We start from the raw sequence: 21945 nt of genomic DNA, 5'->3' as shown, positions 1-21945 counted from the left end.
AATATTTAATGTTAATATATACAAAAAAAACGGATCCAAATGTTTAATAAGATGCCATTGTTTATATAAGTATTTCAATTTTAAGTTAAAGTATTTAAAATAGTAAATATAATATCTAATAAAATATTACAGATATAGGGTAACTATACACATCATATACTTATCAGATAGATATAATCATTTAGATCTTTGGAAAACTAAACCGTCACTTCGTTATTATATTTTATAATTATCAATTTAATTCATCATCATCATCTTCTTCTTCTTCTTCTTTTACACTCTAAAGTTTTTCATAGCAAACTTAATTGCTAAAAAATGTCTACCATTGTCAATTGGAAGTTTTCTACGGTTTTACGTAAGTATGAATTCCTGTTTAGCGATTTCCTCATGATACACAAAGATAATATTGAATCTGTGATGATGTTTAATAACCTCCTTAAACATCAGATTCATGAGATTGGTGTTCGGAAACTTTCTCAATGTATAGAGGAAACCAAGCTCATTAATCTTTTACATCATTACCTTGATGATCTTCACTAAGATGTTTTACCGTAAGAACATTTTAGGGATTGGTTTTTTTATCCTAATCAAAACAAAGTTGTTATCAAGTTTGAGAATGGCCAGTATAAAAATTTGAATCCTAAACAACTATTGTCATGTGATGATTTGTTCTTTTTGAGAGAGCTAGATATGTTGAAGTTATCTAATCATAGAAAAGAAATTGCACATCCTGAGTTGGAAAGGGAGGTGGGTTTGAAGGTTAAATGGTTAGCCGAATGTGCAAACTATGAAAGTGATTATGATGGTTATCCGGAAAGTTTGTTGTCCGATTATGAAGGAGAATGTAATATATTAATGTTTTAGATAATGTTGATAGATTTAATAAAAGAAGTATATTGTCAACATCTTTTTAGACCAACTAATAACTATATTTATGAACTTTAGATTTGTAGGTTGTATATAACAACTTTGTAATGCTTAGATGTTAGTAGTAATTATTAAACATGTTGTTATGTTAAGTTTAATTTAATTGAATATTGTGTTGTTTTTATAACTTTTCATGTGTTTAGGAAATGAGAGTTTATATTGGTATAACTTTTGAAGACTTTGATGATATTTTAATATCAAACATGGTTAATGTTTTTGTTAATGTTTTTTGATGGTTTTGTTTTAATTAAGTTATTGTAATTTTGAAGTTTGAATCTTAAGACAATGAAATTTTATAATACTTTGGTAACAAATATGAACAAGTAGTATGTTAACTTAAACGTATGTTTAAATTGATTTTTTGTAGTGACATGTTATTTCACCCGCGTGTCACACGGGTCTATACCCTAGTAATAAACAAATTAAAATGATGAAATTTTCAATCTCAAGATCGAATAGAGTAAATTAATTGCTCTTAAAGCCAAACATGTAGAAATGATGATGTGATGATTCAAACCAATTTATTGGTGATAATGATGATGAAAATGAACAAGTCAAAGATAAAACATACATGATGCACTTCAAAATAAATAAGGTATGCTTGAAAGTTGAAACACAACCTATGTTTTATTATATGAAGAATGGATTGAAGATAGGAGATGCGTAAAACACATAACCGGCCATGGGCGGAGCTTGGATTAAGACACCGCGGGAGGGGGGGGGGACTTAAAATGTATACAAAATTTCACAAATGGCGGGGGGGCTCAAATTTTTGGCCAAAAACGGCTAAACTTTACGCATAAAATTTCTGCCGAAAACGGTTAAGTTTTACATTGCGTATAAAAATTCCTGTCGAAAACCGCTAAATTTTACACTACATATAAAAAAAATCGGCCAAAAACGGCTAAATTTACACTATGTGTAAAAAATTTTAGACGAAAACGAGTGAATGGTTAAGAGAGGTTAAGATATAACATTAAGTCTGAATGGTTAAGATATAGCCTCTTAATGACTGTTATGAGGCTACCTCTTAACCATTCAGACTTAAGGCTACAATTTAACCATGAAGATGTTATAAGCCATTAAGTGGTAGCCTCTTAATGACTGTTAAGAGGCTACCAAACAGCCCCTTATCTTTACTTATATCGAGCATGCTGACCTATTAAACGTTAATTTGTTAAGTATTAAACAATTATGTGATAATAATTTCAATGTGACATTTAACCAAAAAAATGCATAATATGGAAAAACAATGAAATACATGTTAGTGTTCGTAGAAGAAACGATTTATATACTTGTCAATTGTGTAACGATAGTATAACAAATGTCTTGCATCTATACTTGACACTCTACTTTGTGGCATAGAAAATTAGGGCATGATAACATGAAATTGCACAAAAAGTCTTCTAAAAGATCTTGAAACATGCCTAAACTGAATATTCATAGCCATATTGTGATACATACAAAATGGGTAAACAAGTCCACACTTATCATAAAACTAAGAAGATGGTATCTTCTAAAGAATTTTGAAATTACTTTACATAGATCCGTTTGATCCATCATCAATCCAAAGTTTTGGAGGAAACTTATATACATTGGTGATTGTTGGTAACTTTTCAAGACATACCAGGACATCTTTTATTAAACACAAAATAGAAGCATTTGAAAATTTCAAAATTTTTGGCAGTTTCAATGCGTACCACACAATGAAGTGCTATTCGTAGCATTTTGTAACAAGCATGGGATAACCCAAAATTTTTGGCTCCTAAAACTCCTCAATCCAATAGGGTAGTAGAAAGGAAAAACCGAGCTTTACAAGAGATGAGTAATACAATGCTTGTTGAACAGTCCATACCCTAGAAGTTTTGGTGTGATTGTTATAAGTGCACAGAAATATGACACTGTGAATACGTTACCCTGACATATGTTCTTGGATCAGTTATCCTTAGTCAGATCCTGTCAGGATCAAGGATCCTTAGTACTTATTATTTACTAACGATTATTTCCTGTGTATAACATTATATTTGACAGATGTAACGGCTAAGAGACCTGGTCTACCCTCTATTTCGCAGCCTGAGTGATGTAGCACGTGGTCAAAGTGGCTGTTACGTTTATATTTAAGATAACGACGAATTTTTAGGAAAATTAGTTAATTGTCTTTATTATTTATAACTCCATTGAGTTATGATCAGTTAAAACACACACCCTACACATACAACACGTTCACTATCTGTAACGATTCCGACTAAACCAGGAATACCCTAGCCGGTAGATAATAGTTACGTTATATTTAATGTCGGATACATGAATTACCATAGTAATTATACGAGAATACATGGTTCACTGTATCGATTGTACGTGAATATACAATTCATCGTATTGATTATGCGATTAATCGATCGATAGTTATTGAAACCCGAACGAATCGAGGGTTCAATTATAGACGATATCTATAATATTTAGTGATTTTACGAAGCATTAATGCTTCAGGATAAGTAAAGTACGGCACAGAAAAAGAATTTCGATTTAATGGTACGTCGGTACATTAAACGAAACCTTTAATACCAAACCGAGCAAGAGACGATCGATCAAGCCGAAAAAGATGTGCAATTATTAATAATATGATGTTTTAAGTTAATAAATGCCATGGTTTAAGTTTTTAAAGTTTTTAAATCGGTTTTATACAAATTTCATTTTTTAGGCCGAAAACGACCGTTTTAGCCTCGTTTTAAGTTAAATTAAACATTTAACCGAAAAACGAACTGAACCAGATTATCCAAAACATTATCCGAATTTCCGAAATCCAAACATGTGGCTAGAATTGGAGAAGTGGGTCCCACCCCACCTCACCTTAATGCCGATCGGACCCAAGGGGTCTAACCCCATTCACTTGTTATTTTTTTTACAAGACATCCAAGTTCTTCATCTCCTCTCCATTTCATGATCCAAAAACCTGGAATTGTAGCAAGAAAACCGAGGTAAAAATCGAGTTATTTACGTGTTCATCTTCGTTTCTTGAGTTTATTTGCAAGAAAATGAGGTTTCAAAGATGAAAACCGATTCTTGCATGATCAAGTGATGTATACGGGGTATACAAGGGATCTTGGTCCAAGAAAGGAGTTAAACGAACCAAAAACGAATTTTTACGGTTTAAACTTTAGTTTTGAAACAATAACCGAAACTATAGTGTAAGAGGCTTGATTGTGAGTGTAACTTGCTTGGTATTGTGGTATGTTGGTTGTAGGTTCTGTATTTAGTGGTAGATAAGGCGGAAAGACGTGTTTGTAGCTTGTAGTGGCGGAAAACGAAAGGTATATTCGGTTTATGTTCGGTTAAGAGTTTTTGGACAGATTGTTGACGGTTTAGAGTTAGGTCATGAAATTTTACAGAGGTGTTAAACACATGAAAATAAGAGTTCTGTGAAATTTTGGTAATTTTTGGACAAAGGATGAATATTTGGTGAATTTAATGCTCGGTTTTGGCTAAAAATAGTGAAAAATAGTTAAATATCATAAAAAATTCTGGAAAATTGCATATAAGCTTTTTATATCATTTAAAAGTCACACACAAAACTTTAGGTCAGTTGGAGAAGTCTAAGTAGGCTTTTCAGTTAAACGAGTTCTAGGGTTTTCTAGCTCGGTTTTAGAGAAAATGGCATGTAAAAAGAGATTTTTGTTCTGGAAAAATTACAGGGGACTATGTGAATGGCAGGGGTCATCCAGGAAAAATTTGGGATTTTTCTAAGGTCGGTTGGTATTTACGACATATTTAGTGTTTAAATGGTGTTTAAAAATAGATAAATAAATTTTAATTAAAAAAATTTATTCTGTAAATATTTTTATAAATTTCCCCACTGTCAAAATGTTATTTGTGCAAAATCTCAAGATCCGAGGATGAACGGATATTTATTTGGAATAAAAGTGAACTTTTATAATATAAAACGCGTAAACCAGCAAAGTTCGGGTAGACGAGCTGACTGGTGTATAAAAACCCTAAAAATGAACTATTTTCATATAACTGAGTTAAACAGGTAAAAATAAATTATCCGAAAATAATTCGGATGATTTGGGTAATTTTAAACGATTTAACAGTTTCTGGTGCACTAAAGACGGAAACGGGTCCCGCGGCCAATCGGGGCGTCTAAACCGAGCTCTAATTTCATAACTTTAATTAAATTATCAGTCAACCAATATTTTCGGGTCGTGTGTGACCAAACTCATTTTTGAAACGTAAAAACGGATAACCGTGCTAGGCACGCAAAACGGGGAAAACAAACTAATAGTAATTTTGACTATTGAACTCTAAACGATATCACAATCTGAGTCCGGAGAAGTGTTTCTGGGTTAACATTGCCCCCGGAATGGGTACAGTACTGGGTTAACAGTGTCCCCAGATGTACCGGTTAACACGGTTAAAGTTATATTAATAGTGAGTGTATAGTAACGATTGTAGGGATCATATTACAGATTGGACGTGTTAACTGATAATGACTGTTGTTACCTGCTTGCATGTGCTAAGGTGAGTTTCACGAGCCCCTTTTCCTGAATTGTTTTTAAATATTTTCTCGGGGCGGAAGCATGTTACTACTGAAATGTTTAAGTACATACTGAACGCATGGATTTGCGTGTATTTATATATGTTTTATTTGTACGGGAATCGTACGGAAATGTACTAAGATGGTAATTGTCTGAGTTGCTAACATTCTAAGGCCCCGGAACACGAGTGATTAACTGAAACCCGGTAGAGTGTGGATAGTACTATTGGTCTGACAAACCCAACTGGTCCGGCATGGATTTTGCTGATGTTTCCCAGCCAGTTGCACATGTCTATTTTGTTGTTATATATACTTTTGCTATGTGATGTTAGACATAGCGGTTTGGGGCAGGTCCGTGGGCGGAGTATGCCACGGGGGTTGTGTGTGGATAGTCAGAGGTTTCACTTGTGGGCTCAGCATAATTACATCGATAATATTATATTATGATATGGATTTATCATGGTTTACTCAAATTGTGAAACTCTCCAACTATTCGTAGTTGACCCGTTTTCTCACATGCTTTTCAGGTACAATTAAGATGAAGTGATTGCTTATGTGCTAAGTGCTTGATGTGTGTAAGATTTGCGTGCGGGATGTTAGGATACATTATAATAAATAGAATTATGTATCGTATTGTATGATGTGTGTATCACCTAGAAGGTAATGAAATACGAGATAATGTAATTTGAAGTATATTAATGTATTCAGTTTTCTTTATAAACAATGTGGTTGATATCAGAGGTGTCTGTTGCATCCCGTTTACGTTTCCGCTGCGGTTACGGGGTGTTACAGAAGTTGGTATCAGAGCCATTGGTTATAAAGAATTAGGATGTCTTTAAAAGATACCTAAAATATAACCAGTAGCTCAAGTATTATAGGATTTGAATATCAACTAATAATTTATAGTGACGAGATCTGGATGAACTTGGATAGACAAGTGAGTTATTATGGTCTGGAACATAATAACAGACTTGTCCGCACGAGGGAATTCAGGGGAAGTCACGGGGTACGTTAATAGGTAAAAATGGCAACATATGTGTAAAGTATATAATATTATTTATGCGTGCTAATGTGTATATATATATATGTACATATCTTGTGGGTACGTGTATTGAGAAATAGGACTCGGATAAGGAACCGGGGGATGAAATAATAAAAGTACTGAGGATGCTGAAAATTTCTAGAGCATCGGTTGATGATAAGTCTGACTTATCGGGCCATAGTTATGATAGTACCAAGTTAGATCTCCCGTTTGATATTAACCAGAAATATCTAGTAACCGTCACTCCCAACCAAAATTGATAAATCCCTTACCCTATCAACACCGGTATCGTATATCCTAATAACCCCCTATGTTCACCCGAACCGCCGACCCTCACGTACGGACGGACCTGTACCTGAACCCATTCTTATTCCGTTAAGGTAAATAAATAAATAAATAAAAAAAATAAAATAAAATAATAATAATAATAATAAATTTGATAATAAATGAGCAGATAAAAATAATATATGGAAATATATATATGTATTTCTCACTCTCAAACATATGAGACATACCACCTCCAGATCGAGAATTACCGATTTTAGCAACGCCTGAGGACATTGACTGAGCAAGTGATAGAGTTTCCCATAATAGTAATTGATAATATTTGAAGGCAACATGGGTTGCGCGATTACCTTGAACCTTGCAACTCCCTATGTTATCCTTACATCCGTTAGATGCCTATACCCATGTATACTCGAATAGAATGATTACCCATACACAAAGAGGTGTTGGAATCATTATAGCATAGTTGGTTGTTCGTTCGTAGGTGGTATACCGTGTATGCCGGATATACAAATAGACACGGATATTATAACTCCGTGGTACGTAATCGTTTGGTGCTCACGGTGAGAATGAATCGGTTATGCTGACATGCAGAAGGATATTGAAATCAAGCATATTAAACATTAATCTTTGTTGAGAAAGATCTATATGTCAGTTGGTGACAATGGTTATGAAACATATTTAAACGTTAACCGACGTCAGGTTAAGTCCATATGTTATTATATTTGTGGGACATATATACTAGATACTGGTATGTGTAATATGTATGATAATATTTGGTGTGTATGTGTACCTGCTGTTATGATTGAGCTGGTAACGAGTTATACGGTGAGATTAGTATTGATTACTGCGTATGGGATGAGTACGGCAAAATGACATAAAAAGAGTAACTCCAATGATGGAGATTGATATGATTCATGTTGATTGCTCAAAGATAGCAGATGATGATACCGAATGTCGTATCACAGATCACTGCTAGTGTTGATGCAAATGTGATCGCAGAATTATAGATCGAGCAATCACATGAATATGAATATTTCAATTCTTAGTGGTATTACTAAGAGTGATGATGTCCCACCGAATACTATTATGACTACAAGTGTTAGTTATAAACTAAACATGAATAGTAGTCGTAATGAATTAGATCCGGTATGAAGGATATGTTTGTTGGTTGTGTTAAGGAAATTATTAATAGTTTACTGATGGTAAAGGGAGGTATAGATTAGCGAGTGGATAGAAAAGATCGAAATGGTTAAGGATATTGGTAAGAGTCTAGAACATTGTGTAGTAAAATATGCTACAGATATGTTGGTAGATTATGTCGTATCGTGATGGAACACGATGGTACAAAATTATAGTTAGAAAATTTTTACTCAGATGATATGGTCAGAATTTAAAATTCTTGTGCTAGAGCACTTTTATTCGAGTAATTAAGTTCATAGATTGGAAACTGAGCTATGGAAGATAGAAATGTTGTGTGCTGATCACTTAGAACACGCTAATCGTTTGAAGGAATTGTCATGTCTGGTGACATGGCTAATTACTCCTGAAACTAAGCGAAGTGAGCGCTATATTGGGAACTAACTCCATCGATAAGGAGTATAGTCAATCCTGTAAAATATACAACCTTTGGAAGGGTTGTGTCACAAGCCAGCATTGATATATTTGACGCTATGGGAAGCGGACTGGAAGGACGTTAGGTGAGACGTCGAGTGTTAAAGAAGAGAAATGATAAAGGTATAGTGCAAGATAGGCTTTTGAATAAGTAGGTATGTCCTACAACCCAGAATTATACTAAGACTAGTTCTGGTGTGAAAACATGAACCGCATGAAGGGTCCTTCCCTAAATGTGGAAAATATAGTTATCGGCAGAAAGAAGAATGTCGGGTGATAGTAGGCCACAAGTATGGTAAAGATGGACGTAATGCCCCAATTATAGAACCAATTGAAGCCATGTGAACCGGCAACCCCAACCCATTCGTGTACAACCACTCCGAACCCAACAGCTTCAAAAACAATCCATCCAAAGAAATCAAATTATGCCAAACAGTTGTGCTTGCTATGAATGTGGCAGTACAGAACGTTTCAAGAGAAATTGCCCAAGGTTGAACCAAGGTGTCGTTGGAAGACGAACCTCATGACAAGCATCAACCTCTGATCAAGCAAGGAGCCGTGCTTTTGTGAGCAATTCGAATAAAGCAAATCAAGATCCAAAGGTGGTGTTAAGTGTGTTGTAGTTTTAAATCAATAGGCTTCGGTGATATTTTTACGGTCGCCGATAGAAGTCAGTTCCTGTTAACCTCCTACCATTTGGAAAGTTACCGATTAGTGAAACTATAGAACACTATACTATAGAATCGCTAACGGTAAATCCCTAATGGTTAACTAAATTGTTCGGAATTGTCCTATTATTCTGAACGATTAACCTTTCCTTATTGACCTATGACCAGTAAAGTTAAGAAGTTTTGACGTAATAGTGGGAATGGATTTGTTAGCACGTAACAATGTGAAAATAAACTGTGAAAAAAAAATCGTCAAGATCCGGGTGTCGGATGACGAAGAGGTGTTAGTGCAAGGAGAGAAGTCGGGCACAATGATACCATTTATATCCCACCTCAAGGTGTTGAAATATTTACACCAGGGATGCGTGGCGTATCTCGCGAGCTTGCTTGACGGCCACAGATTCTGAGGAGAAACGGGTGGATGATATCCCGGTGGTACGCAAATTTCCACAAGTTTTCCCAGAAGAACTTCCTGGATTATCGCCAACCCGACAGGTCGAATTCAGAATCGATTTAATACCTCAAGCTGGCCCTGTTGCTAAGGCACCCTACCGACTTGCACCGTCCGAGATGCAAGAATTATCCAATCAGTTGCAAGAATTATTGGATAAGGTTTTATACGACCTAGTTAGTCACCATGGGGTGCACCAGTGTTATTTGGGGAAATGAAGGACGGAAGTGTTAGGATATGTATTGATTAGGGAGAATTGAATAAAGTGACGATCAAGAATAGGTATTCACTTCTTCGAAGTAAATGATCTGTTTAACCAACTGCAAGGGGCGATTTATTTTTAGAAATTGATCTTAGATATAGTTATCACCAAATGAAAAATCCAAGAGGAGGACGTTGCAATAACAGCGTTTCGGACTCGCTACGGCCATTACGAGTTCTTAGTTATGCCTTTCGGGCTAACCAATGCGCCGGCAGTGTTCATGGACCTCATGAATCGAGTCTGTAAACCCTACCTCGACAAATTCGTCATCGTGTTTATTGACGATATTTTGATCTACTCGAAAAGTAAAGAAGAGCACGAGCAACACTTAAGAATAATTTTAGAACTTCTGAATCAGGAGAAGTTGTATGCAAAATTCCCTAAGTGTAACTTCTGGTTACAAGAAGTGCAATTCCTCGGTCACGCTGTAAACCATCAAGGAATACACGTTGATCCGAGTAAGGTAGAAACCATTAAAATTGGCAGTCACCCAAGGCGCCAAAGGAAATGCGCCAATTTTTAGGACTAACCGGAGACTATCAGCGGTTTATTGAAGAATTTTTAGCATTACCCAACTCATAATCCTTTGTACGACGCAAATGTACAAATTTTATAGATGATAAGAGACCGCAGTCTCATATTCATCGAAGATGGGTCGAGTTGTTAAGCGATTATGACTGTGACATCCGTTATCACCCCGGCAAGGCTAACGTCGTAGCCGATGCCTTGAGTAGGAAAGATCGGGTAAAGCCATTGCGAGTGCGAGCGCTGGGGGTGATAGTCCAGTCGAACCTTTCGGACCTGATTCGAGTCGCTCAACGTGAGGCGTTGAAAGAGGAACAATTGGAAAAGGAGGGACTTTACGGCAATGAGAAGAATTTCGAACAGCGCGTGGACGAGATTCTCTATTTCAAAAATCGGGTTTGGATCCCGACCCTCCGTGACCTTCGTGAATTAATCATGGACGAAGCGCATAGATCGAAATATTCCATACATCCGGGATCGGATTAGACTATTGATGATACGAATATCTGATAGGATTGTATTAATGGCCGAGTTTGGAGAAAGATATGGTTACGTATGTTGGTGAATATTTAAGTTATGCAAGAGATAAGGCTGCACACCGAAAACCCTAGGGAACGCCACAACGACAGAAAATTCGCCAATGATAGTGGGAATAAATTACAATGGATTTCGGGACGCAAATTCCCAAGGTATATCAAAGGCATGATGTAAATTGGGTAATCGCGGATCGATTAACCAATCCTCGCATTTCATCCCAATCCATGACGATTACCACAATGAATTCTCGCCCAAATTCCTGATGGTGAAATGGTATTTCGTCGTGGAGTACCATTTTCAATTATCTCAGATCGAAATAGTCATCCTACTTCCATTATTGGAAGGCGGGGAAGGAAGCATCGAGAGCTTGAAGCTTTCTATGGGTGAAGTAATTATCACCAATTTGTTAAATTGAAAATGGGCGTCACTCAAGCCATAAGATATGAATTGATTCGAGAAACAACCAATCGGATTTATAATATTTAAGATAAGTTGAAAGCAGCGCGAGATTGGCAAAGGATTTATGCCAATATTCAAAGGAAACCATTGTCGCTGGAAAGAGGTGACAAGGTATTTTAAGGCATCACCTTAGAGAGGTGATATAAGGTTTGGCAAAACCGAAAATAGCTCCTTAATATATTGGACCTCATGAGACTATCTCCATGATTGGTCGTTTAGTTTATCGATTAAAGCACTCCAGGGGCTAAGTACTATACATGATGTTTTGCCATGTATGCGGATTGAAAAGCACCTAAGCGACGAGGCAACAAAAGTACTAGTAATGGAGGTACTCATAGAAGACATGCTTGATATCATAAATAATTCCGTAGAGATAGTAGACGGGAAAACTAAACAGTTTGGACATACCAAGCTTTATTGTTTGTTCTTGTGGGTGTTTGAAAATAATAATAAATTAATAAATGGACCGTTGTGAAACGATCAAATTTTTAAAAAAAATTAAACATATATATATATATATATATATATATATATATAAACATACATCCTTCTTCTTTATTTTATATCCATTTTATACACAAATCATACCCAATTTCTTACAAAAAATAAACAAAATGAATCATAGAAACAACCCGAACCAACCCAAACCAACCGAACTACCAACTCCCTGCTTTCGGCCAAGCGTATGATTCGCAATCGAGCCAACCGAACCAACCGAACTACCAATTCCCTGGTTTTGGTCAAACGTATGGTTCGCAATTGAGCCAACCGAACTACCAATTCCCTGCTTTCGGTCAAACGTATGGTTCGCAATCAAGCCAACTGAACCAACCGAACTTACAATGGAACCAACCGAGCCAACCGAACCAACCGAGCTATCCGTATCAATTTTCCGACCCGAACCTAAACATGTACGCCAACTTTCTCAGCCCTCAAAGCACATTGCCGGCGTTCGGGTCTACACCACCGGAGTCGGAGCCGGTGACGGTACCGGATACGCAAACGTCACGGGCCTCCGATTCAAGCAAAAAGCCGACCCGTAAACACAATAAAAAACAAACGGGGGAGACGATGACGCAACGTGATCCATACAAGCATTGGAACGAGGAGGAGGAGGTGGCCCTTGCAAGGGCTTGGATTAACATTTCGGAGGATCCCGGCGTCGGTAAGTTTGTTAATATTAAGTATTTATTAAAAATGTATTTAGTGTTTATTAAAATATATACTAATTGTTACAAATAAATTTAATTTGTAGCTAACTTTCAAGTCACCGGGGTGTTTTGGAAGAAAATATTTGAAGCTTGGCTCGCGATAACCGGTAAACCCGAAGACTACCGGGGAAAAGAAGTGGTTCAAGCTCACTGGAAGGGGCTTAACGCCGATTGTCAGAAATTTGCCGGGATAATTAACCGGTTGAAGGGGTCCGGCTGGCGTAGCGGAAATAACGACGTCGACATTATAGTCAAGCCTTGAGCGACTTTCGAGCTCAGGGTCACACTGTTGAGCGGCCCAGGAAACCGTTCAAGTATTTGAGTTCTTGGGAAAAGCTACGTCGATGCTCGAAATGGAATGTGGTACCAACCGTTCCGGCCGCCCGACGATCCGGCTCATCCCGGCCTTCAAAAAGGTCGAAGACATCGTCGTCGACAAATCCGAGCACACCAAACACACCCTCTGATGCTCGTAGCTTCTTCCTCGATGACACGGTCAATTTAGCCGATGATGTTGATACCCCCGACGAAGAAGAGGTAGAGGAGTTGCCTCGACCATGCGGGAGATCGAGGAAAAATAAGGGGGAAGGTTCGTCGTCAACACGATTCAATACGGAGCCCGTTGAAATAAACGAGTTGGTCGGTCGTTTGGAAAAAAATGCCACCGTAATTGGAGCCGACATTCGAGCATCCAACAAACAACAAGAAAAGCTTAACCAGACGTTCGAATTAAAACAAATGAAAGAAGACTACGAATCCCTCAAAGCGGAGGGGTTTCACGAGGATGCCGTATTATTGATGCAACGCCGACGTGAAAAAATGCGAGAATATTACAAATATTAGTTTCTTTTTTTAGTTATGTTTTTTTCCTTTAGTTATGTTTTTTAATATTTTTAGTTATGTATTTTTTTTAGGTATGTTTTTTTTGTATTTTTTTTAATTTTAATGCATTTTTATTTAATTATTTAAATAAATTGGTTTTTATTTAATTAGTTTAATTATAAAAAGAAAATAATAAAAAAAGACACTGTGGGTCCAAATTATAGCCCCTACATCATTACACCCCAAAATCAAATTTCCACTCCATGCTGACTGGGCGCCACGTGTCACAATTCGCCCCCAATTGTAGCCCCTTCACTACACATAGCCTTAGATAATGATAAAGAAAAATGATGATGAACTTTAAAGTTAGTTATTATTTATTCTTTAAGGATTTTACTGATTAAATATTTACTTTTTTTTTTTGAACTATAAACTTTTATAAACAAATCAACGCACAAACAACCGAACACCAAAAACTACTTCAACAAGCCGGAGGACAGCCATCCAAAACAAAGAATTACATAAACACAAACTTGCACCAATTCGGTCAAGCTAACGATTAAATATTTACTTAAGAAATTTAATAAGCACAGTCGTACATTTTATAATAATAATAATAATAATAATAATAATAATAATAATAATTTTATTATTATTATTATTATTATTATTATTAAGAGTATATTTCATTATTTATCTTCATTTTTGAACAAAAATAGTAAAATCTACAATCATAAGTCACCAACCGTTCCTAATCTGTTTTTAATTATCATGGAAGGATAAGTCAATAATGAAGTTTGAATCTGATCCCAACTGGGTTTTATACTTTTATGTAGTGAGGCTTCAGATGATGGGTTTTCCTTTAAATAGAAGATGGTAGGCGTAGGCTACCCAACAATGTATGTCATTATAATTTAATTCACTAGAAAATCCTTTTGTTAACTTTAAATGTCATGTTTTGGTTACTTCCCCTATTTACTAGATGAAACATGGTATATGCTTGTTACAGTACTTTATACAAAAACTACGCAATTATTTATGGGGACCATTTTATCTAGTGAAATTCAAAACATACTAGTTTTAAATAAAGACGAAAAGTACTAAATAAACATTTTGTTTTTAACTTCAATTTATATAAGATAAGGTTATTAAATGAAGATGACATGAACCAGAAAATAATATCAAGCACATGAACCACGAATACGACACATGTTTTTACAGGTTGATAGTTGACATGAACACGACACGTTTAACTCCATAGTTTTCTCTCTTTACTTTTTTTGCATGTGAGTATTCTATAATTTTTAATTTACACATTATTATACTTCTTAAAAAATATATATTTAAAATTTTCCAATTTTAACTTTTAAACTCTACTAAAAAAGTTACCTAAATAAGTAATACTTACACAACCACACATTAATAAAAAAAAACTCAATCCATAATTATCGTGTTGCGTTAGAAATTCACATTCCTACGTAAGACGATGAAGTAACACTTTACTGAACGTTCTCTTTCCTTATCTTTTTATAGAATCCTAGCATATGGGTATTATGTTATTATCTGTTTTGGTCGGGACGAACCACACCCCCTCACGAATCTAAAACACTTTGTAAAAATCCAAATTTGAATAGTATTAAATATACAAATCCAAAACTTTTAATTTAAAATTAAAAAATAAAATTCAAATTTTAAACAACGAAACAAAATAAAATAATGGTTTGATTTCTTCTGTCAAACTGTCGCCCCTATAATCTCCTACATTTAAGTTGTTTAACCAGTAAAAGACTCACACTAGCAGATTCAACACTGTAACTTCCTCCTAACCCCCCTCTCTCTCCAATTAACTTTTCAATATCACCAAATTCACAACATTCAATTAACCAGATTCCATTGATGATCGAAACCCATCTCAAAAGATTTCAATAATAAGGTACTCTCCATTCTTATTTTTATCAAATCTATATGCATTTACCTTTAAATTTTAATTTTGTTAATATTATCGAATTTATGTTTTTATGTAGTTCTATGATATTACGTGTTTATGTTTTACCACGTTATGTTATTTGTATATTTTTATATATGTATATGTTGTTTGTTTTAGAGTCGGTGGTTTCCGTGAAAGCAACCTCTAAGTGGTTCAGAGGTAATGTTTGCCTAGTGGTGTTTTTAATTTCGTTAATATTATCGGATTTATGTTTGTATGTTGTTGTTCTATGATATTTTTATGTTTTACTGCGTTATGTTATTTGTATATTTGTATATATGTATATGTTGTTTGTTTTGGAGTCGGTGGTTTCCGTGGAGCAACCTCTCGATTAAGAGGTAATGTTTGTCTAGTGGTGTTCTTAATTTTGTTAATATTATAGGATTTATGTTTGTATGTTGTTCTATGTTTTGTGTTTATGTTTTACTACGTTACTCTTTCATAAATTTTGTTATTTGTTTACATTTATATTTATATATGTTATGTGTTTTGTAGTCCATAGTTTTGTGGAAGCAACCTCTTGATTAAGAGGTAATGTTTGCCTAGTGGTGTTCTTAATTTTGTTAATATTATCGGATTTATGTTTGTATGTTGTTCTATGATATTATGTGTTTATGCTTTACCACGTTACCCTTTCACTATTTTTTGTTATTTGTATCTTTTTATATTTATATATGTTGTTTGTTCTGGAGTTTGTGGTTTCCATGGAAGCAACCTCTTGATTAAGAGGTAATGCTTGCCTAGGGGTGTTCGGAAAACCAAAATTTAGGTTTTTGAATTTTTTAAAACTGTTTGGTTTCGGTTTTTGGTCGATGTTCCATTTAGTTTCGGTTTTTCGATCTTGTCATTTGATCGTGAAAATTCTGCATCGAAAAAAAATGACCCAAAATAATGAATTTGAGCGTCAACTACTTTGTTGATCGATAAACAATTGATTATTATACATCTGGATTAAAATAACTGAGTTACATATTTATTAAAATCCTTATTATAAAAAACAAAAAGAATGAAAATTTATAAATTCGTTCTTTTTTTATTATTAATTATTATTACATGCAAACCAAAACCTAACATTTAGTTTGGTTAACAAAAACCTAAAACCAGACCGTAAGTTTTTTTTTAATTTTTTATTTTTAGATTGGTTTTTTTTGTTTCATACACACCCGTTAATAGTTGGATTAAACCCGTTAATAGTTGGATTAATATTATCTAAGTGGAGTTGAGAGTTGCTTTGAATTAAAGACAATCGGCGCCCTTTAAAGCCCATCCTCGCTGTCATTTTCTGTTTTTTTATGAATGTGTCGTTTTTGCGGAGAATTGAGGGCATGAATACATAAACTATTAATATTTATTAAATAATAATAATCAGCGAAAACAACAACGAGAGAGCAAGATATATGTATACATATATAGAGAGAGAAACTAAGTACTAATTTAAAGGGTTTTTTAGAGAGAGAATGGTTGAGTCCAGTCAATCAATCATGGAAGAAGAGAGCCTTAATTTCTCTACCTCTTCTTGTTCATCAACCAGTTAGATTTGGTAGGTATTTTAATTTTAATTTTCACTATTTTTTTCATCTTTTTATTTTCTTTTTAAATCTATGTTTATGTGTTTGTTCTTCAGTTGAATTTGTGTTTTTTTTTGGGTTGAAATTATTGAAGTTTACTCATGAGTTTATGTTGTTTGAGCATAGTTTTATTTTATTTTTATTTATTTTTGATATTTTATTTTGTTTTCAAATCTATATTTATGTGTTTGTTCTTCAGTTGAATTTGTGTTTTTTAGTTGAAATTATTGAAGTTTAATCATCAAAATATGTGAAAGTTTATGTTGTTTTGAGACTTTGAGCATAGTTTTATTTTATTTTACTTATTTTTGATATTTTATTTTGTTTTTGAATCTATATTTATGTGTTTGTTCTTCAGTTGAATTTGTGTTTTTTAGTTGAAATTATTGAAGTTTCATCATGAAAATATGTGAGGTTTATGTTGCTTGAGCATAGTTTTATTTATTTTTACTTATTTTTGATATTTTATTTTGTTTTTAAATCTATATTTATAAGCTTGTACTCTTCATTGAATTTGTGTTTTTAGTTGAAATTATTAGAGTTTAATCATAAAAATATGTGAAATTTTATGTTGTTTGAGCATATATATAATTTTTTTTTTCACTTTTTTGTTTAATTCCTTAATTTAGCCTTTTCTTAAATGGGATTTGTAGATATAGATAATGTTTTTTTTGCTAGTTTAAGGTAGGAAAACATATCTGGTTGTACTGCTTATGTCTAGTACTCTATCAATCATGCTTTTCATCATGGAATCTTGTTCATTCCATTTATGCTCATAATGTTAATATTATTATTATTATTGTTATTATTATGTCTGTGTTTTTAGTTTCCTTTTTAACTCATGGAATCAATGCCTTTTTAGGGTTTGTTTGGTAACACTAGTTTCAAATCACATAAATGATTTCAAGATTTTGAAGTTAAATTTGTTATATGTTATATATTTAATGTTACTGATGATAATATTTATTTTGTTGATTTTATGTGCTAGGTTATAGGTTAGATATACTTGATATGGATTTCTCAGAATCTACGAAAGTTGTATACGATCGAGTCCAAAAAATCGAACCCGAAAACGTGTCCAAGATTATCGGGTACCTTCTGTTACAAGATCATGGCGAACGTGAAATGATACGTTTAGCATTCGGGCCAGATAATTTGATACATGGGTTAATCAAACAAGCCCGAACCCACCTTAACCTAGCTTCGAACACATCTGGTCAACCGGTTTCACCTCCTCGAGTCAACTCTATGCCCGAGATGCCAATCGGCCCGATTCACTTCACACCGTTCTCTACTTCGACCCGTCATTCACCATTAACGATCCAAGTGCCGAACCGTTGTTGTGACCATCATGGTCAACCGGTTGACTTTGTCCCGATGGTTTGCCCTGCTTCGTATCCTGAGGATTATAACCTTCACAACCACCTTCGTTTCATGTCGTTAGAGGATCAAATGGAGCCCGTTAACAGCCCCGATTTGGGCCCACGGGCTAATCGGAGGTCACCGAGTTTACCTGAGTTTCCGTTTAAAGTTTGTCATTATTTCATCAAAGGGTTTTGTAGACATGGAAACAATTGTAGGTATTTGCATCCTACCCCTGAAAGCTTTTCACAAATCTTTAGCCCTAAATTTGAGGACGAAAACGTCTTTTCGCCCATGTCACTCGAGAAATTAGAGATGGAACTAACCGAGTTACTGAAATCAAGACGCGGGTTTCCGGTTTCCATAGCTTCGTTACCGATGATATATTATGAAAAGTTCGGTAAAACCCTTCAAGCTGACGGGTATTTGACCGAAAGTCAAAGGCACGGGAAAGCCGGTTATAGTTTGACCAAACTTCTCGCTTGCCTTAAAAGCATTTGTCTCATTGACAGGTTAAATTCTTTAACCATTATATCTTACTTGTGCATGGGTTAGTTTTGGTTTGGGCGACCGAACCAAAAACTGAGATTCAGTTTTTGGGTTTTTTGTAAACCATTCAGTTTGGTTTTTTATGGTTTTACCATTTGGGCTTGAAAATTTTCGGATGAAAAAAATTAGCCCAAAATTATAAATATGGGCCCAAATCTTTTTGTTAATTAATGACTAATTGATAATAATAATTTTGGCTGATAAATTGAGTTACGATATTTATTAAATTCTTCTAAATTACTTAGCATTCAAAATAAAAAATAAAAAACCATAAATTTGATTTTGTTTTTTCGGTTTAATTACATGCAAATCCGAACTGAAAATTCGATTTTTACGAAAAAACAAATAATTAATACGGTTTGGTTTTTTTGGTTTCTTGCATTTCCCTATCCTACAAGGTGTTTGGGATTGCTTAGTCAAGCGTTTGACTCGTTTGACATTTGTTCTTATTATGTCGATAGGCCACATGGGCAACACGCGGTGGTGCTGGCTGATGACATGGCAAAGTTTATGGATCATATTGGAGATAGAAACGAACATGGTGGAATTGTGGCGGGCTCTCGACAGATATATTTGACTTTTCCAGCTGAAAGTACATTTTCCGAGCTAGACGTTTATAATTATTTCAAGTAAGGAGTATAGTTATGAAGTTAAACTTGGTTTCATGCTACAATGTTACATTTGTACACGACTTGAAGTGATTTATTAATTGTTTTTGTGTATATGTTTACGACAGCAAATTTGGGCCGGTTCGTGACGTGAGAATCCCATGTCAGCGAAAGAGAATGTTTGGATTCGTGACATTTGTGTTTGCAGATACGGTTAGGCATATTTTAAACAAGGGGAATCCTCATTTTGTTAGCGGTGCACGTGTTTTGGTCAAACCGTACCGTGAAAAATGCAAGATCGATGATAGGTACGACCTTTATTATTATTTGTTATCCGTTTTTGTTTTCGAACCATAAATGTTATTATTCTTTATCCTTTTCGGACGTCATATGCGTACTTCATGATTACGTCTTGTGATTACGTCTTGACTTATATAATATCATATTTATTCGACATAAAATCATAACATCAAATATACCGAAAGGGTATAATGGTCATATTATAAGTTCTAATTAATGAAATTTGTATATATGCAAGTTTTCAGGGATATATATGAAAAATTGCGCTTTTTAATGATCGAATTCGAATATATTTTTTCAGGAAAAATGGTTACACATATCAACATCCTATGTACCAAGGTTCTCACTGTCTTGATACCGAACTCGGGCTGGAGTCAAGTGAGATTTATATCATATTTGTGATAAATAAGCAGATGAACAGTTTCAATAACAATCTTTTAAATTCAGTATTTTATTTAATGTTTGTATTTTTCTCTAAAAATGTCCCTTTTGTTTATATGCACATAGGCAATGCTCACGGACAACAAACGGACTTCCATTCGAACGAGCGTTTTAACTATTTTCTCGATGTTTTAAACAACGGTTCCGCCAGTGAGCAAAATATTAGTCAGATTAATACCAAATACAACGAGCAAGAAAGGTATGTTTACAATCAATATGATGATATGATGTCGTGTATCGGATTAATAATAAAGGCTTTTTTTAATTTGCAGTAGCCAGGGACTGAATCTTCCGGATAGCCCATTTGCATCGGGATTAGGGGGTGAAATATCGACAGTTATATAGTGTTCTTCAGAGGTAACATTTGCAGGTTTATAGAGAGATAGAGATGACAGAATATCAAAGAGTTTGATAATCATTATAATATGAGAAAGAAGATGATACAAAGAGTGTTTTTAGGGTGGTAAACAAGGTTGAAGAAAAGGGTACAGAAAAAGTTATGATTGTAACTAAGTTATGGTTTTTAATTTTTAAGTTTTTAGAAGTATAGCAAGGCTGCGGAAAATAGGCGGCCGAAAGTATAAAATAATGAAGTAGGAGGGGTGAAAGTGAAAATTGCAGAGAAGTGTTTCTGCATGTTTGGTAATTACTAAGTTATATATATGTTCTGATAATAAAAACTTTAGTTTATACAAAGTTTCTGTTTTTTAGATCTTATTATGCATAGTGTCATAATGTGATTCTTGTTGAAGTGTGCATGGGAAACACATAAATTCCTGTAATGAACCGAATTAACATGAACAAAGGCAGGTTCGTGCTCGTTCATTTAACTTTAAACGAACATGAATACTTAATTGGACATACATCTTTTTTCATGTTTGTTTGTTTACAAAATCACTATGTTTCTGTTTGTTCATTTGGAATCAAGTGAACAATTTGAGATCATAAATGAAAAAGATTAAACAAAGATGAATGAGCATATACGAACAAATGGTAACTAACATAAACACGCGTAAACAAACATAAATGAACACAAACGAATAAATGTAAAACTATAAGTATATGATTCATCGAAAAATTCATCGCAAAATGTATATAAACGAATATAAATGAACGGATGAAACACGTGTTCATGTTCGGTGGTTTAATTAAGTGAACACAACTTTTTGTTCATGTTCATTTGTTTATTAAATCTAAATGAACAACGAACTTCTTACTTAATAGTCCATTGAATGTTTGGTTGGTTTATATGCGTATGCATAATTTCTCAACTGATATTCACTTCTGACATTAAATTTCGTTCGGCTCAAATATTCAGATTTTCGTTGGTACATTGAAGGAAAATGAACTATACTTCTACCATGATCAACTTCTATGATCCTATCACTTCTTAACATGTATGTTATTTATATATAAATAAATGTAATAACTTCTTGTTATGATAAAAAATAATGTATAACAGAAATTACCAGCATATAGAAATTAAGAATTTATATATATAACGAGGATCGGTTTTAAAAATTACTCTTGAGTTAAGCTCAAGTTATTTAAGTTAACCAAGCCCAACTTAAGCATAAACAAACTCAATTCAGTTCGTTTACATCTCAAGTCACCCTTCTATCATTGTTCAGCGAAACTCATATAACAATCTCAATAATAACAACATTCTATTCCAAAGATATCGTTGTAGTAACCCTTTCCAGTTTCCACCAATATTTGTTCGATTTGATTTAGATTTTAAAAAGTTTGATTGGTGGTGTATTAAAAGTAAGGTTGTAAAAGTCGCAGGCGTG

The 21945-nt window shown here is 34.3% G+C and overlaps 1 protein-coding gene across 4 annotated transcripts; it reads left to right on the top strand.

The window, feature by feature from the left end:
* Window positions 1-15070: 15070 nt before the first annotated feature.
* LOC143566177 (zinc finger CCCH domain-containing protein 18-like) lies at window positions 15071-20862 on the top strand. Of its 4 annotated transcripts, none has more exons than XM_077052937.1 (6): window positions 15071-15270; window positions 17881-18766; window positions 19265-19432; window positions 19540-19719; window positions 20013-20351; window positions 20428-20862. In XM_077052937.1, exons 2-6 carry the CDS (start codon window positions 17904-17906, stop codon window positions 20495-20497), a joined length of 1620 nt encoding a protein of 539 aa, XP_076909052.1. In that variant the 5' UTR covers window positions 15071-15270; window positions 17881-17903; the 3' UTR covers window positions 20498-20862. The 4 variants fall into 4 exon arrangements, with proteins under 4 accessions (XP_076909052.1, XP_076909051.1, XP_076909054.1 ...); XM_077052939.1 differs by lacking the exon at window positions 15071-15270 and having other exon boundaries at window positions 17808-18766; window positions 20013-20089; window positions 20219-20351; XM_077052938.1 differs by lacking the exon at window positions 15071-15270 and having other exon boundaries at window positions 17811-18766; window positions 20013-20089; window positions 20219-20351; window positions 20425-20862.
* The last annotated feature ends 1083 nt before the right edge of the window (window positions 20863-21945 follow it).

Source organism: Bidens hawaiensis, unplaced genomic scaffold (genome assembly GCF_021521415.1).
Source record: "Bidens hawaiensis isolate Kalapana, Puna unplaced genomic scaffold, B.hawaiensis_p1.1 tig00022738_1, whole genome shotgun sequence".
NCBI lineage: Eukaryota > Viridiplantae > Streptophyta > Magnoliopsida > Asterales > Asteraceae > Bidens > Bidens hawaiensis.
This window is presented reverse-complemented; position numbering and strand designations above follow the sequence as displayed.